The following is an 18,687-nucleotide window of genomic DNA, read 5'->3' as shown; positions in this document are numbered from 1 at the left end:
GATAAGATCCCCCATGTGAGACTGATGGCTTGTCTACAAGCCATTGGGATTGGAGGTCTTGCCCTGAAGTGGCTTACTTCCTTTTTGAATAATAGAAATCAAGAAGTTTGGACTCCTCTGTTTTCATTCCCAATTTGTGAACTGGCAGTTGGAGGGCCTTAAGGTTCGGCACTTAGCCCTACCTTATTCAATGCTTATCTCAAACCTTTGGCTGATTTAGCTGAGACATTGGGGGTGAAGGTAATATCATATGCCAATGGCACCCAGTTGCTTTTCACATGTGAAAAAGGTGAAGAGCTTAATGGAGGAGCTATTAAAACTTACCTCTCCAATGTGTTCAACTGGCTCTTCACCAAACAATTAAGAGGTAACCCTGAAAAAACGGAGATTGTGAATTTGATCCCACTTCACTTGATTTTTGGCCTAAGGGTGCCCATACCCCCCTCGACCCCCACGGTCCTCAACTGCACACAGTACAGAATTTAGGAATCAAAATTGACAGAGCCCTTTCTTTCCAACCTCAAATTCAGGCACTAGTTGGTTCTGGTTTTGGGCTGTTCCTCCTTGAAAAAAATCTTACCTCTTCTGTCTGTCGAAACTAGAAAATGTTGATCAAAGCTCTGATCACTTCCAGACATGATTATGGAAATGCACGATACTTGCGTCTTCCAGAATACCTCCTGGATAACTTAAAGTGGCGCAGAATGTGGCAGCTAGAACTCTTCTCAACCTCGCCCTAAAAACCCATATGACCCAGCATTTGAAAGCGCTTCACTAGCTTCCTATCAAAAAGAAGTTTCTTTTTAAAACTCTAGTCCTGGCTCATAAAGCTCTACATGATACAGAAATGGCATATCTGAGGAGGAGGATTTGTGGCTATGCCCCTCCCAGGAAATTTCGGTCATCTAATGCCTATTTAGCCAGAATTCCTAAAATCCGCCAAGCCAGGACTGGTGGCCATTCCCTCTCTTACCTTGGGTGGATGGCATGGAATAACCTGTCCCTGGATCTCTGTTTCATTTCTGAGCTATACATCTTTCAGAAAAAACGAAAATCCTGGCTCTTTTAATAGGCTTAATAGGATGATCAGCGCAGTGGCAGGTAGCCCTGCATTTAGCTCCGGGACACTCTTTGGAGTATAGGTGCGCTCTACAAATCTCTTTTCAAATTAACTCAAATCAATGAAAAATGGGAAAATGTGGAAACAAATAAATCTTATAGAACTGTGAAGAATCCTGGCTATTTGAAAGACTATGTTTAATGACATAACATTTCAATAAGATTTGCATGTGCAGGGAACTGGTTGGTGTAAAGACCATGTTAATAAGATTTTATGTCTGCATAGGTGCTTAACCTTAGTTTTTCTTATGTAATTATTTTTTGGACCTTATGTTTATGTTTTAATTTTTGCTTTGTTTCACTTGGTTATTATGCTGTGTTCATTAAGGAAGGGAGGTGTGTGGTAGCTGAGTAGCTATGTAATGTTAGAACGCTACTTATGTCATGAGTGATGTCATGCAGAGGTTCCATTGAGAGTGGTGAAGGGAATAACAGTTGCTCAAAGAGAAGCTTGGTGACGGATGGATGAGATCTTCCTCTTTGAGAATAAAGAATCTTCTTGAACTATATTCACATATTATGGTGAATTTATCTCTGAATTATGACGACATTCCACTGTATGCCACCCTACTGTATGCCACTCCACTCTTCGCCGCTCCACTTTACATTATTCCACTCTATGTCACTCCAATCTATGCCACTCCAAAATTCACCACTCAATCTACACCATTCCACTCCACGCCACTCCACTCTAAGCTATTCCACGGCATGCCATTCCACTCCAGTGGTATAAACAACAAGGGGACCCGTCTAGGTAGTTGAGGACCTCGGGAAGTCAATGATTATTCAGAAAAACAACGGTCCTGAACTTATACAAATAAGATTCAAAAGCAATAAGCATAGGCTTAAATAAGAACTATGTATATTAAATCCAATGTCCAGCCGGACAGAGGAATTTTTATTTTTAGAATAAAGCCAAGATAAGCATATAAATAAGACACAACACAGATAAACAACTGGGCACAAGCCTGTACCAAGTAGAGGAGAAGTGAAAAAAATACATGGGGAAAATGACAGGCAAAAAGAGTAGAGCGAACGGAGGCTTACAAAACAATGCAATCTTGTGTAAGCTCAACCAAACAGTAACTGCAAAACATAATATACAAGGAAAAAATGCAGTACTGTTAACACAGTCGACGTGACGTTTCGATCCCTATCTCCAAAAATAAACTGGGATCATCTTCAGGACTACATTAGTTACTATTGCCTGAGTATTTGAAAAGAGGCCTGTGGGAATAAACAGGAAAGTGGGAAAGGGGGGGGGAAACAATTTTAACTCAGGAATAATTCATGTTTTAAAAAAAAAAAAAAACAAGCATGTCAGACACATTTAGGGTGATTTTTGAATTCTGTGACTTGGTGCTCACGCGCCGTCGGTTCCCGTGAGAGCGAAGTAACAATAGTGCACATCGGTCTAGGTGCAAAATATGTTCGCCGGGCCGTACGTGGAGTGGCTACTGGCAGGAGCATTGGCGTAATTAAATTTGTGGCATCCTCGACAGTGTAAACAGCGCCTTTGTGGGAAGGGCTAATGGTGAGGTGCCGGGAAGGGTGGGTTTTTCGAGACGGTGAGCGCTAGAGCGGTGACTAGTGTGCCGTTTTGAGTGAGGCACTGTCATGGGTGAGTTAGCCCGACGGGTTGAAGGTGGCGGCTGGGGATTGTAGGCAGGGAGCGCTGCTGACCTGCTCACGTGTGGAGAGTGAGTCATCGAAATCGAATGGCCTCTTGGCGGGTCAGATGCACCTAAGGGCAAAGAAAACTAGATTAGGTGTTTTGAAGAGACTCGAGGGACTCTAACTGATTGGAGGCTCATTTACAGGGCATGGGGATTACCTGGTAATGTACACAGAATACCTGTTTTAGGCTTCTGTGAAGATGAGGCAGCACGGCAGGACGTCTGTGGATCGTTCCTGTCACTGATCAAGTGTCCTGCGGAGAGGAAACATGCTTAATTGCGTGTCGTTTTTTTTACGTGAAAACCTATAGAGCCAGCGGGCGAAGTGATTTACCAATCAGAATGGCGGAGTGCCCTGTGCATTCGTAAAAGATTTACAAGCCTGAGCGGCTGGTGGCACGAGTCGGCTGCTAGTTGTTGCAGTCCGGTTGGTAGTTGGTCCTGCGAAGGGAAAATTGGAAGGGATCAAGTCCAATGTAAAACCTTGGAGGGATGTACAAGGGCCGTCGGTAATGAACAGGGGCGAACATACCTCAATGGGAAGTCGGGGTTGGGCTGCAAGGAGTCCCGTCCGGTTTAGCAGGATTGCTGGTTGTGAGTGGCTCGATAGGGGGGCAGCGTATATTGCGTGCATTGTGAGTGAAAACAAACGATGGACAACCACCGGATGTCTGTCGGTCGCCAGAACCGCGGGCGCCATTTTGGAATGGTGTGCAGGTGAAAATTAAATAATAAACGGCGGACACAGTGCAGTGGGTGAATAAGGTGCTCAGAGTGACATTTTGACATCAGAAAAAACACTTTACCAAGGACAATTCAGTTGACAAATCGGGATTAAGGTGAGGTCCAAGGAGGGACACAAACTGTTGGTGTCTTTTTCAGTGAATTTCTAGAACCATATTTCAGTATATGCATTTCATAAGAGATTAGTCCAATCCTCTGATCGGTTGAGTCCATTCTGTATGGAATTGAATTGGATGATGGATTTTAGTTCCTCATTATTTAGCAGTTGTCCTATATTGCCGCCTCTCGAAGGTAATTTCAGTACTTTCAAAACTGTCCACTTTAGTTCATCCTCGGTGTGTTTGTATGTAGAATAGTGCTTGTATGTGGTTGAGCACTATTCTACATACCAACACACTGAGGATGAACTAAAGTGGACAGTTTTGAAAGTACTGAATGGACTCAACCGATCAGAGGATTGGACTAATCTCTTATGAAATGCATATACTGAAATATGGTTCTAGAAATTCACTGAAAAAGACACCAACAGTTTGTGTCCCTCCTTGGACCTCAACCTTAATCCCGATTTGTCAACTGAATTGTCCTTGGTAAAGTGTTTTTTCTGATGTCAAAATGTCACTCTGAGCACCTTATTCACCCACTGCACTATGTCCGCCGTTTATTATTTAATTTTCACCTGCACACCATCCCAAAATGGCGCCCGTGGTTCTGGCGACCGACAGACATCCGGTGGTTGTCCATCGTTTGTTTTCACTCACAATGCACGCAATATACGCTGCCCCCTATCGAGCCACTCACAACCAGCAATCCTGCTAAACCGGATGGGACTCCTTGCAGCCCAACCCCGACTTCCCATTGAGGTATGTTCGCCCCTGTTCATTGCCGACGGCCCTTGTACATCCCTCCAAGGTTTTACATTGGACTTGATCCCTTCCAATTTTCCCTTCGCATGACCAACTACCAACCGGACTGCAACAACTAGCAGCCGACTCGAGCCACCAGACGCTCAGGCTTGTAAATCTTTTACGAATCCACGGGGCACTCCGCCATTCTGATAGATAAATCACTTCGCCCGCTGGCTCGATAGGTTTTCACGTAAAAAGACCGACACGCAATTAAGCATGTTTCCTCTCCGCAGGACACTTGATCAGTGACAGGAACGATCCACAGACGTCCTGCCGTGCTGCCTCATCTTCACAGAAGCCTAAAACAGGTTTTCTGTGTACATTACCAGGTAATCCCCACGCCCTGTAAATGAGCCTCCGATCAGTTAGAGTCCCTCGAGTCTCTTCAAAACACCTAATCTAGTTTTCTTTGCCCTTAGGTGTATCTGACCCGCTACGAGGCCATTCGATTTCGATTACTCACTCTCCACATGTGAGCAGGTCAGCAGCGCTCCCTGCCTACAATCCCCAGCCGCCACCTTGAACCCGTCTTGCTAACTCACCCATCACAGTGCCTCACTCAAAACGGCACACTAGTTACCGCTCTAGCGCTCACCGTCTCGAAAAACCCACCCTTCCCGGCACCTCACCATTAGCCCTTCCCACACAGGCACTCTTTACACTGTCGAGGATGCCACAAATGTAATTACGCCAATGCTCCTGCCAGTAGCCACTCCACGTACGGCCCGGCCAACATATTTTGCACCTAGACCGATGTGCACTATTGTTACTTCGCTCTCACGGGAACCGACGGCGCGTGAGCACCAAGTCACAGAATTCAAAAATCACCCTAAATGTATCTGATATGCTTGTTTTTTTAAAAAAACATGAATTATCCCCGAGTTAAAATTGTTTCCCCCCCCTTTCCCCCTTTCCTGTTTATTCCCACAGGCCTCTTTTCAAATACTCAGGCAATAGTAACTAATGTAGTCCTGAAGATGATCCCAGTTTATTTTTGGAGATAGGGATCGAAACGTCACGACGACTGTGTTAACAGTAGTGTATTTTTTCCTTGTATATTATGTTTTGCAGTTGCTGTTTGGTTGAGCTTACACAAGATTGCATTGTTTTGTAAGCCTCCGTTCGCACCACTCTTTTTGCCTGTCATTTTCCCCATGTATTGTTTTCACTTCTCCTCTACTTGGTACAGGCTTGTGCCCAGTTGTTTATCTGTGTTGTGTCTTATTTATATGCTTATCTTGGCTTTATTCTAAAAATAAAAATTCCTCTGTCCGGCTGGACATTGGATTTAATATACATAGTTCTTATTTAAGCCTATGCTTATTGCTTTTGAATCTTATTTGTATAAGTTCAGGACCGTTGTTTTTCTGAATAATCAAATTCCACTCCAGGTCACTCCACTCTATGCCACTTGACTCTCCACCATGCCACTCATCGCCACTCTACTGTATTCCACTTCTCTGTACGCTATTCCACTGTATGACATTCGACTGTACCCTACTTCACTCTATGATTTTACACTCTATGCCAGTCCACTGTACGCCACTCCTCTCTACTTCATTGTACGGCAATACATTCTACGACACACTTCTCCACTGTACTCTAAGACCCTCCACTTAATGACACTACACTCAATGACACTCCTCTCTAAGATTTGAAACACCTGTTTTTTTTAAACTAAAAAACATTGAAATTCAATTACAAAAACAATGGTTAAAGCTCAGTTATAGTTAGGAAAACTTTTTGTATTCTTTCTATACAATCCAAACTTAAACTACACAAACATTTGAAATTCTAAAGTGATAGTTACACCTTAAATTACACACTGTTGGCAACTCGCTAGCCACACCTCAATATTTATAACTTGCCACTCTAGCTATCAGTGTTTAATAAATTATCTCATTACACGTTATGAGGCTTGTTAGGAATGTTATAATTTAACATGCTAGAAGTTGAAAGGGTTTTAACAGTACATGGGGAAGACGTGAGTTATAGTTAATGAAGTGTGGCTAGTGAGTTGCCAGTAGTGAGTATGGAGGTATGTGAGTTACAGGAATTTGAAGGTGGTGCATACATAATAAATCCAAGGTATAACTATAACTTTAGAATTTCTAACGTTTATGTAGTTTATGTTTGGTTTGTATAGAAAGAATAAATAAAGCTTTCCTAACTATAACTAAGCTTTGACCATAGTTTTTTTCATGTATATATGTATCTCCACAAGGGCATTACAAGGGACAAGATATAAAGTTTAAAACCTTCTGGCCCCAACCCCCAACACGGACATAATGGCGTAAAGTCTGTGCCTTCCAAATGCCCGAGAGGGAACATGACGTGAAGTCAGGGTGGGCCTCCTGACCCTTGCATGAACATGTACCTATGCCCGTAACACGCACTTTGCACGAGCACCATCTCGATTCTATGCTGCATGATAGCAGTCCCGCCTTGTTTCACAAGCTCTGTGTTCCTGAGTAGGAAGTGTGGGGGGTGTGGGGGATTTATCCTTCCCAGATTTTGGAGTGAGTGGGACACAGGGACATAAGTGGGGGGGGATAAAGGGTACAGAAGAATGTTTCTGCTCAACTCTTCGCCATTCAATTGGCCATTAGCAAGTGAAAGCTTTACCTATAAAGGCAGTGTTCTTGACCTGCTGACCTGCCCCAGCCCACAGAGCACGTTCAAAGCATCCCGTTACAGCTCAGCTGCTTGCAGTTTGTATCTGGGAGAACAAAGGGAGAGGAGGAGAAACCTGGATTTACTGTCTAGATTCGGCCCAGGCTATTGGGGGGACTGTGATCTTCATGCACCACGTGCTGGCTGGAAGGCCACTTGAATTTGAGCCTGCAAGGCAACAAGGAAGCTGCAGCTCTGATGGTGCCTGTTCCCAGGAGAGGATGGGTGCATGAGCCGGAACAACAAGTGAGGTGATGGAGGGAGCTTTATGAATAACTCGAGCCTCACATTATTAAAAAGGAGTCCTGCAAAAGGGGACAAAGGATGTCAGGCTGATTGCTTTAGGGAATATGACATCAACCTTGCCAATGACCAAAGCATCCATCTCTGACAAGATGTGACAGCAAGATAAGAGCTTGTTGCTATCATCTGTTGTAAACCTGAAGGACCTTGTTAGTTACCATGTTAGCACGGCCAGCTCTTTGTTAGGGGCGGGGTTAACATCCCTAAATCCCACCTTTTTATTTCAATCCCATTCCCCTTTTACCACTTTCCTCCCCTACCCCTAAAAAATACATCCTTTTACTTTTACCCGCGCAAACCCTAAAACTCCTTACCTACTTTACTTCTACCTAGACCTGAACCCTAAAAACCTTGAAGCCCCAACTATCGGGTAGCCACACCCATCCCTGAATGCTAAAAACACCTTTACTGCACTTACTATCCCCTGTCTTAACCCACACATGAACCCTAAAGCCCCTTTAAATACCTTATCACCCAGAATCCTTAGAAATAGAAACATGTTTTTTACATTTAATCTAATTATTTTGTAGAATGTAAATAACTTGTAAATGACAATAAAACGTACTTGTACACTGTGAACACGTCTGCCTTTGGCTTGCTATTTCACTTTAAAAAGTATGTGAATGTATTAGTTTATTAGAATCTGCAGCTCGCAAACCATGAGTAATTTGTATAGGTTCTATCGAAAGTTCCCAAGACTGTCTCTGTCCCCCCCAGAAATGTAGTGTCTCCTACGCCCCTGCCTGTGTCGCACACTAAGCTCTCTGGCCTCTGTATCCCTTGGTGCACTCTACATTACCACACAGACTGCAGTGACGTGGTTGCTCCTGAATGCAGCTCGCTACATGTTCGTGAAAATCAACAGTAATGCGCATTCCAGTGTGATTTCTCATCCTAATATGCAATTTTCTCCTCATGGAACGCTTTGACTGACTGGTGGTTTGCACTTTACCGACAAATTATGACCAGAAGCAGGCAGGGCGCGAGCGCTGCACTTGTAGCTTCCGGTTCCTCGCGGTGCGCAGGTACCTCAGATTTCAGGCGCTCCACCTCGATCTCGCCGTCCTCGATCTGCTGCCGCAGTTGCTTAGCGACCGTCTTCTCCGTCTCCACGATCTGGAGCAGATGCAGGTATTTCTGCTTCAGAGTCTCGTGCTCGGTGGCCAGGTCCCTGTAGCTGTAAGAGAGGAGGAACAGGTTGAGGAGCGAGTCCCGACCCGGCTGGGGTTAGCTATGCCCTGGGGCCCTCTGATTTGCCTACTTAGAAGGCTCTCGCATCTTCCACCCGCTCTCCCATTCGTATGATCTTATTAAATCTCCCCTTTCATAGTCTCTCCCTTACAGGCCACCTCACAGGGACTTCTCAGAGGGTGGTGAGTCTTTCCCTATACCTATAGGGTGTCACAGTATCATTCACCAGTCCATGGGACCATCAACTATTTTCGCTCCTCCAACTGCATGTCGGGAAAATCTGCCCTTCACGGCCCTCTCCGCTACCACGCTAAGGAAGGCCATTAACACCTCTCCCTCACTCCCACCTTCAGTCCTCACAAATCTCCACCCCACCATGTACGACACTCTGCCTCTCTTTATTCTTTGTATTGTATATTGGCAGGGCCATAGCTTCAGTTGTGTGTGTAGGTGGGGGGGTGGAGTGGGGAGGGGGGAGGTATTGAGGTGGTGGGGTGTTACACTCCCCCTAATAAATGTATTTTCTGATTAAAAGTTGGGTACAGGTGCTTTCAGTCGGGTATGGTGAGCTGTCTGTCAGATTTCGCCTGGGATTTTTGCATGCACACACAGACAAAACACACAGACACTCTCATCTCTCTTGAAAGTACTAAAAGATGTTGATTTATTTTTCTTTTTTTTACAAAAGATTGTGTTTTCTCTCACTTTGGAATGGAATGGAAAGACGATTTATAAAGCGCGATAGTTACCCGGAGGCGTCCTAGCGCTACTTTGTACCCCCAACTGATGTGCATTCGACTCCCTTTCTACTGCCCCTTAAACCCCTTTCACACTGCTTGTGGTATAATGTATTTTAACATTACATGCCAGCGTTGTTGTTTGTGAAATCTGGAGTTCTCCTCCGTACCCACCCCCTCTCTAATCTTACTGACCAAGCTACACTCGTCTTTCTTGGTCTTCTCGACTTGCTCCGTTGTCACTGCACCTTCTAATCTACCTCTAAGCTCTTTCACCCTCTTCCCCTTAATCCTGTCGTATTGTCTCCCTTTATTTAGCCGCTTACCTGTGCCCAGTTTTCATTATTCTCACCCACTCTCCGTCAGGACTGCTTTCAGTAAACCCTAAGCACCAGCAACCAGGTGTGTGTCCGCAAAGGCGCAGGTGTACCGGAGGTCCAACCCACACATGCAGAACACTCACTCCGTGACATCACAGTAAATCCATGACGTCACACTAACTCCATGGCAACATCACTCATTCCACATCAGATTAAGACATCGGATACATCCACTGCTCGTGCTCCTCTGAGGTTCAACAACACTCCAGGGCTGACCACCATCCATATACTTCTCAGGCTCAGAATTGGATGACTTTGTGACTGTGCCTCGAGTAGGAAAACTTATCAAAACAGTCATCAAATTGGTTATTGTGGCTTTTGTGTTCTGTCGATATAGATTTCCTCAATCAGATATATGCATTCAGTTTTAACTCCGATATGATCTAAAACTCAACTCAATCCATCTTTATTTAATTTTTATCGCACACGGCCAAGGTTATTAAATGGTATAACAAAGCCCCAGGGAAATGTTCCAGGCCCCAGGGAAATGTCCCAGTTGGTCCCGTGTCTTGGCTGATGAACGACATATGTTTGTCACATATCTTGTAGTGGCTGTTTTCTGGTCAAAAGTTTGAAGACACTATAGGCATTCTTTAGAGTTTGGGTCACGGGACAGTATTATTTAGAGTTTGTGCTGCGAGACAGCACTGTTTAAAGTTTGGGCAGCGGGACAGCATTATTTAGAGTTTGGGCAATGGGAGAGCTTTATTTAGAGTGTGGGCAGTGGGACAGCTTTATGTAGAGTTTAGGTAGCGGGACAGCACTGTTTGCGGGGCAGCACTGTTTAGAGTTTGGGCAGTGGGACAGCATTATTTAGAGTTTGGGCAGTGGGACAGCACTGTTTAGAGTGTGGGCAGCGGGACAGCATTATTTAGAGTTTGAGCAGTGGGACAGCTTTATTTAGAGTTTGAGCAGTGGGACAGCTTTATTTAGAGTTTGGGTAGCGGGACAGCACTGTTTGGAGTTTGGGCAGCGGAACAGCATTATTTAGAGTGTGGGCAGCGGGACAGCATTATTTAGGGTTTGGGCAGTAGGACAGCTTTATTTAGAGTTGGGGTAGCGGGACAGCACTGTTTAGAGTTTGGGCAGCGGGACAGCATTATTTAGAGTTTGGGCAGTGGGACAGCTTCATTTAGAGTTTGAGAAATGGAATAGCATTATTTAGAGTTTGGGCAGTGGGACAGCTTTATTTAGAGTTTGGGTAGCGGGACAGCATTATTTAGAATTTGGGCAGTTGGACAGCTTTGTTTAGAGTTTGGGCAGCTTGACAGCATTATTTAGAATTTGGGCAGCGGGACAGCTTTGTTTAGAGTTTGGGCAGTAAGACTGTCGTGCCCAGGACAGGGGCACTAGGACCCTGGGACACAGGACAGAAGCCATGGGACACCGGACACCACATCCGGTCAGGGGAGGGGACAAGGGACACTCTAGAGCAGGACCTCGAGGTAAGAGGTCGGGGAACATCTGTGCTGCCATGCTAACCAAATAAAGAATCCTTGAACGTACCGATTGCTTCCTGCGTATTTCTGGGGCTAAGGAACACGACATCTGGCGACAAAGGCTTGACGAACTCGACGTTGTGCCCATCGGATAAATCATCGCGACTTCAAACCAGGAGCCCACCCTGGATCGCGTCATGCAGAAAAAGAGGAGGAAAAATGCCAGGAAGAAGCGCAACGACGCGGGAGCCCACCCTGACCTCTGCGGAAAGAAGACTGCTCTCCGGTAAGCGTCGTGTGGAAAGCGCGAAGTGAAAGGAAATTGGCGCGAGCTCTCGCGAGAGTCTCGGCGGCCATTTTAAAATTTTACAAAGAAAACAGGAGTATTACCCATAAACCAATCGGGATTAGGGTGCTGAGTATAAAGGTAAAACAATATCCCAAAAGCTATAAATGTAAGGACAATTTACATGGTATGCAATCGGCATTACATGGAGTGGAGAAAGGAGACACCTATTCAAATGGTTTTAGAAAAATAAACTTTTAGTTTTGATATTTAAGCAAAAGATTTTTTAGGGTACACATAGTTTTATACAGCACATGAACCAGAACTTAGGGTGACAACCCCAAAAAAACTTGGTGCACTATATATACAAGTGAGGTGTGGCACTCAAGTGAAGGCGTGAGCAGCGACGGACGGCGCAAAGTAAGCGAAGTGAAGTATTTACAGTGAGTAGCTCAACAGTGACATGAAATCAGTGACAATCTATAATACAGTTTGTAATTTCAAATTATAATTGCTCACGCCTTCACTTGAGTTGCCACACCTCACTTGTATATATAGTGCACCAAGTTTTTTTTGGGTTGTCACCCTAAGTTCTGGTTCATGTGCTGTATATAACTATGTGTACCCTAAAAAATCTTTTGCTTAAATATCAAAACTAAAAATGTATTTTTCTAAAACTATTTTAATAGGTGTCTCCTTTCTCCACTCAATGTAATGCCGATTGCATACCATGTAAATTGTCCTTACATTTATACCTTTTGGGATATTGTTTTACCTTTATACATTTTAAAATCAGGCGCGAGAACCAATCACCGCGAAGGAAAAGCGGGCGGCCATTTTCAAGTCAGGCAGCGCCCCGATTGGATCAGAAGTATCGCGAGATCAACGGCGGCCATTTTGAGGTCAGGCAAATTGACCAATAGGAGCAAAGAACAGCGCAGCGGCCATTTTTAAGTCAGGCGAAGACGACTTAAAGGTAAAAAGCCGAGTTGAAGGTACAAAAGGATCATAATGCACATGAAAAGGCAAGAAAGCGGAAAATAAAGTAAATAAAGGAAATTAAAGGATCTGTAAGGGAAAGAACAAATTAATACAAGAGAGTGTCAAGGTAAAAGGGCAGGCAAAGTTGAAAAGGAGCAGAAAGTGCAGAGTTGAGCACTAATAAAGCACAAGCAAAGACAAGAACAGTAAATAAGAGAAAAAGGCAACAAATAAAAGGAAAGTGCTGACTAAAAAAGAAAAAGTGCTGAGTTGAGCACCAGGAAAACAAACAAGCGGAAAATAAGGACAGATAAGAGAAAATAAAGCTGGTAAAGTGCCGACTAAAAAGAAAAAGTGCTGAATTGAGCACTAATAAAGCACAAGCAAAGACAAGAACAGTAAATAAGACAAAAAGGCAACAAATAAAAGGAAAGTGCTGACTAAAAAGAAAAGTGCAGAATTGAGCACCAGGAAAACAAACAAGCAGAAAATATGGACAGATAAGAGAAAATAAAGCCGGTAAAGTGCCGAATTGAGCACCAGGAAAACAAATAAGCACAGGCAGTAAAGAAAAGAGGACAAAGGGAAAAGATAATAGAGGAAATAACAAAGGAGTGTCAAGAAGAGCACAGAAAAGAAGAAATGGTGGACCCTAAGACAGAAAGACAAAGTGCACAATACAGAAGACCACTACCATTCAACTTGTCTGAGCCACAAATAGAAAGTAGATGGGAGAAGTGGATCAGACATCTCGAGAGATACATGGAAGCGACTGATGTAACAGAAGCAAAGAGATTAGATTTATTGCTAAATTTAGCAGGTGATGATATTGAAGACCTACTAGTGACACTGCCAACCGAGGGAACCGCCACCTATGAGAGACTAAAGAAATGTTTAACAGCCAAATTTGACCCGCAAAGAAATGTTGATTTTGAACGATACACTTTCGCAATCGCGTTTCAACAACTAGATGAAACGCTAGATGATTTTGCGACAAGACTGAGAAAACTTGTGACACGTTGTGGGTTTGACAAATTTAATAACGAACAAGCAACAAGGCTGCGGATCATTGAGGGCTGCCATGACACAGGGTTCCGTGCAAGGATCCTAAAAGAACAGACGTCACTAGAGAATATCGTGTCACTAGCAAGAGCAGAGGTGAGAGCGACAGCACACGCAAAGGAAATGGAGCGAGGAAAAGACAACCGAGTGGAACAAGCACACCACATAACAAACAACTATCGCGCAGGCGGGCGGAAAAAAGACAGGAATGAACAGACAGCGAGGAAACAGGTTGAAGGAATTTGCTACAGGTTTGGAATGGAAGTTCCACATCGAGGCCCATGCCCGGGAATTGGCCAGACGTGCAGAAAATGCAACGGAAGAAATCACTACGCCAGCGTGTGTCAAGGAGTACAATTCAGGAATGACAGGGGAAGAACAGAGAGACCACAAGTGTCGACAACCAGGCATGTCAGACATGTCGAAACAGAAACAAGAAGCTCATCACTAGAATCAGGTGAAGACGAAGAAGAAGAAAAGACTGAACGACTATATCACATGTCGGATGTCCACACAGAATCAACTGAGGAAGATGAAAAAGAGGAAAGAATATGCCTGGCAGACAAAAGAAAAATGAAGAAGACAGAGTATGTGACCATAGGAGTAGGATCACACAAAACAAAGCTCGTCCTGGACAGCGGTGCAACATGCAACATTGTGTGTGTATCGGAGAATAAAAAGATGAAGACAAAGCCGACATTGAGGCCGTCCCGATTCAAAGTTTTCACCTGGGGGTCAGGGAAACCAGTGACTAACATGGAAAAATGTACAGAAGAACTAACGTACAAAAACAAAAAGATCAAAGAGGACATCCAAGTGCTGAAGGGCGACATCCCAGCACCATGCCTGCTGAGCAATATCACAGCTCAAATAATGGGTCTCATGGCCATGACATACAACATGTCAGAGAAAAGAAGCATATTGAAGACATACCAGAAGCGACCGCAAGGACTGGGAAAAGACTGTGCCACCGTAAGCGCACCACTGAGGGAGTTAACAAAAAAAGGTAAAAGTCTCACATGGACCGAAGACTACAGCAAAGCATTCAAAGAGATCGGACCTGCTGCAACGGCAGGAGACCACCTAGCACATGTTGACCAGAGGATGTGCACGGAACTGAATTTAGATGCCAGCCCAGTGGGACTGGGAGCAAGATTGGCACAAAACCAACACATGGTGGCACATGGAAGCAAAAGCATCTCGGATGTAGAAATAGGATACTACCACATGTTCATCTACAGGAAGCCATTCACAATGACAACGGATAACCAAACACGGATAACAACATGGGAGACTCAAATGAGAAAATACACAAGCACGAAAAGGAACACAATGACGAGGACCATGAGTCAAGGCATCCCCTGACAGAAGTGTCTCAAATGACAACTATGGCGGAGGAATATCTAAACTATGCACTAAAACAGAGCACACCGGCAACCACAACGATGGAAGAGCTAGAACATGAGACAAAACAGGACCTCACGATGCAGACGATAGTGAGGGTGACCAAGGAGCAAAGGTGAAGGCACGTAGACAGCAACAGCAGCTGGGACGATAGAATACAAAAAGAAGAGTTATTGGCGCTTAAAAAGATCAGTGAGGAACCACCAGAAAGCGAGAACAGAATAGTGATGAGAGGCACCCGAATGGTAATGCCCCAAACACTGAAAAGAAGGACAGCAGAACTAGCGCAAGAGACCGACAATGGCCCCTCATTGTCTAATGAAGACTTAAAAAGGTTCATGGAATGCCTTGGGAGCCACCATTGAAGGACAATGCCTCCGTGGCCACGAGCAAACGGAATAACAGAACAGTTCATGGGAAGTATTGTGGTGTAGTTCCTATTATCCCAATAGGCTCTGCGCATTGGAATAATACCTTCAATAGTATAGGCCTAGACCAGACGTTAACTAGGTCTACTACTGTCGATATTAGACTTAAAGTTTTGGGTTTGCCAGCTAGCTCAGAGTTCACTAGAAACTTTCTCGAATAGGCAAGGAGGAGTTGAACCTCCCTGGATAGACAAGAAGGGATTTAGTTTCTGACAACCATAGAACATGACAACTTTGCTCTCCCCTAATCAAGAGTGTATCTCGAGAGTCGTGTGAACAAAAGGCAATTTATTTTACTCAGTCAGTACGTGCATTCTTAGTCTCATCAGATTGTAGAGAAAAGGAAGAGACGGGCGTGTTCAATAAAAGATGTTATTTATTGATCAGTCTCTTTTCTCATACAAGAGAAATGGATCGATATTATTGCAATACTTATGGTTAAGTAAAGTGCATACATTAAAAGCAGAAGTATAAAATAATACTGTAAAAACATTGATATGGTTTCTAAGCCATATGAAGGTTTAAAATGAATAAAATATATTACATACACGTATACATTTGACTAATCGTACTCAACTGGTGTTTCTAACTACGCCTACCCCGTGTAGCTGACCTACGCCTAATACGTGGGCGGGAATAGAAAGTTACAGTTTAAGTTAAGTTTGTTTTTGCCAAGTGACTGACTAAAGAATTCTCTGTGAGGGGTTATTCAGTTCTGTACCTGGAATCTAGGATGGATGAGGGATGGTATCTCTCGTCTCTGGTCTCGATATTCCAGGCTGCCTGCGAGGGCTACCCGGAAGCGCCGGAGCTGGATTTCTCGGCAGGAGAAAAACGGCTTCTCATTCCCAGCGCGTCAGGAAGGCGGGGCTGCGCCAGCGGGGTCTGCTCTGCTCTGGGCTTCGGCAAGTCTGGCTGCTCCGATCTCGTCACCACCGCGTGTGTTTGCATAGGGCAATATCGGTAATATTTATACCTTTAAGGTGCCGAGATTGACGTAAGGATGGACATAGATACGTCAATAAGGATGTCATACGACCAGGTCGTTAGCACATTCTTTTGCTGAAGTTCTCGGTGAAATCAAAACAATGGCCGCAGGGTTTTTCCCAGGTTGTCATAGGTTTGATTTGTTTTGAGAACTCCGTATGCCTTATCAGGGGCTGGAGGAATATCGCTTGTCTAATTAGATGGCAAGCGTTATGACCTAATCAGATAACACGTTCCTGTGCCGTAGTGTGGCTTTATCAGATAACGGTTCCTGCATCATGGGGGTTTTCTGCCTCATGGGATGGCTGCTAGTTAACTTGTTAGTTTGTTAACCAGAATAGGGTCAGGAATAGGGGGATCGATACAGAACCTATAGGAATACATCACACCCACTCCACGCTAACTATGGACATATTTACTAATCTATGCATAGTAAAACATACTGTAGAGTATCGTGTATACCTTACCACCCCAAAATACATAAATGCATTTTGAAATTATCAAATATACGGAAAAAACAGTCATATGTAATATATGCACTCAAGCTGTAGAATAATGCTAAAGTAATCACGCATATCTATACATTATCACTAATTGGTATATGAGAATTTACACATGAAATGGCTCTTAATACAGAAAAGAAGTTCGAGACCATTTCATCACAGAATAAAATAATTATGAACATACCAGCGGGCAGCTAATGTCTATAAGCTATCTAAAATTAGAATTTTTAGTTCTCTAAGAATAGTTCTTACTTTAAGCAGAAGATAGTGTCCCGAAAAATTCATAAAAATATTTTGGGGCTGCTGAAAAAAATTGCTGTCCGTGAACTGGAGGGAAAATTGTTCATGGTATTTTGCTATTCTAGTTGAAGGCCAAATTCAAGGAACGCCGTGTACGAGCTTGCTCAAAAGTCTCTATTTCTGCTCTGGTGAGAACATCATATCATTTAGACTCTCGAAAAAGTTGTCAACAGCTTCCTGGGAGAGTTCCACTAACTCGGAAATAGGTGTAACCATGCATTCGTGCGCATGATTGTCTCCATTGACATTTTGATTTGGATTGCTGACAGAAGGTCGTACCTGACCGATGCTGCTTTCATCTTGAACTTCACTACCCCTTAATCGTAGTGGTGAAGCTTCCACGAATGCCGTCATCAGGATTGGAAGCCGTTGAGGGCAGCACAAAGCATGAGCCTTTGTTGGACTCAACAATGTTTCTGCATCCATTGGCGCATCCGATTGTAGCGTCAGACAGGCGTCTAACACGCATTCTTCTCCGCATAGCAGGCACCTTAATACAGGTAAAACACATCGTTGCCACATTGGTCGAAATGATAGAAACCAAGTCATGTTCAGGTCTCTAAGCCGGGATAGTCCCAGGATTTTTGATATCCGGTCCCGGTATCCAATGGCTAGGATTGTTTCTTCCCTTGTCGCAGGTGTTTTGTCTGTGACATGGTTTGCCATAACGAAATATAAGGACTAAGAATAGGATTCCTGCAATTAGTCCCAAAATGAGGGGAAGTCCGCCAAAAATCGAATGGACGAAATCTGGAAAAATACCCAGTATGGCTTTGAATGGTGTTAATGCCATCGAAAATACTGTCTTAAATACTTTTGAGACTCCACTGGTATCAGAAATATTTAAGATTTCATTCAGGATTTCTGCGAAATGTATGGGGGAATTAGTTGATAACAATGAATGTATCTCTGCAGTCGTCCTTGCGACTTGGAGATCATACGTTTCTTTTGATGACGTGAGCCTTGTCGGCGTCTGAAGAAGCACTGTTTTCATTCTGCTTAAAGTATCTATTCGAATAGAAGTAATTTTCAAGTTGGGCCATGCCCTTGCCTCCCTGTCTGGAAAGGAGCTGGGGAACAATAAGCGTCCACAGCACTTGACCTTCGCAGTCGTAGTTACGAGATAAGGAGTCCCGGGCATAAGACTACAGCATCTGCGATCTACAATTAGAATGTAACTCCCATTATAGAGTCTCTGAAAGAATGGTTCTATCTCTGTTGCAGGTGCGCCTAGCTGGTGACATGAAAGGTTATTTGAGTTCCCTTCACAGGCTCCATGCAAACTAATTCAGTTACACAGAAGTGTACCGCTTAGTGACATCGCACAATTATTGCCACTAAGAAACACTTTCTGTCCTTTATTACTGACACATGCATGTGAATAGGGCAGGTTCCATGTTGTTTTAATGTACCCTTTTCCTAATTTTTCGTACATGCCGGCCTGTATATATTTTTGGCAGTATTGAAACCTGAAGGTTGATATTGGAATATTAATTATCCCATGTATTATCCATTCACTGACAGGTCGTTCTGACATTGTCACTGGTAATCTTTCGAGTTTCTCAATGC

The 18,687-nt window shown here is 43.9% G+C and overlaps 1 protein-coding gene across 2 annotated transcripts in view; it reads right to left on the bottom strand.

Moving 5' to 3' along the window:
* The window catches only part of RASGRF1 (Ras protein specific guanine nucleotide releasing factor 1), a 686,570-nt gene that overhangs the window by 448,072 nt on the left and 219,811 nt on the right, over positions 1-18,687 (bottom strand). For both annotated transcript variants that reach the window (XM_078682942.1, XM_078682943.1), the window contains one exon: positions 8,450-8,597. In XM_078682942.1, coding sequence (XP_078539068.1) covers positions 8,450-8,597 — 148 coding nt within the window. The remainder of the gene's footprint in view (positions 1-8,449; positions 8,598-18,687) is intronic.

The sequence above is a fragment of the Lissotriton helveticus genome, chromosome 3_1 (assembly GCF_964261635.1).
Source record: "Lissotriton helveticus chromosome 3_1, aLisHel1.1, whole genome shotgun sequence".
NCBI lineage: Eukaryota > Metazoa > Chordata > Amphibia > Caudata > Salamandridae > Lissotriton > Lissotriton helveticus.
The sequence above is the reverse complement of the archived record's forward strand: the minus strand, read 5'-3'. Positions and strand labels throughout refer to the sequence as shown.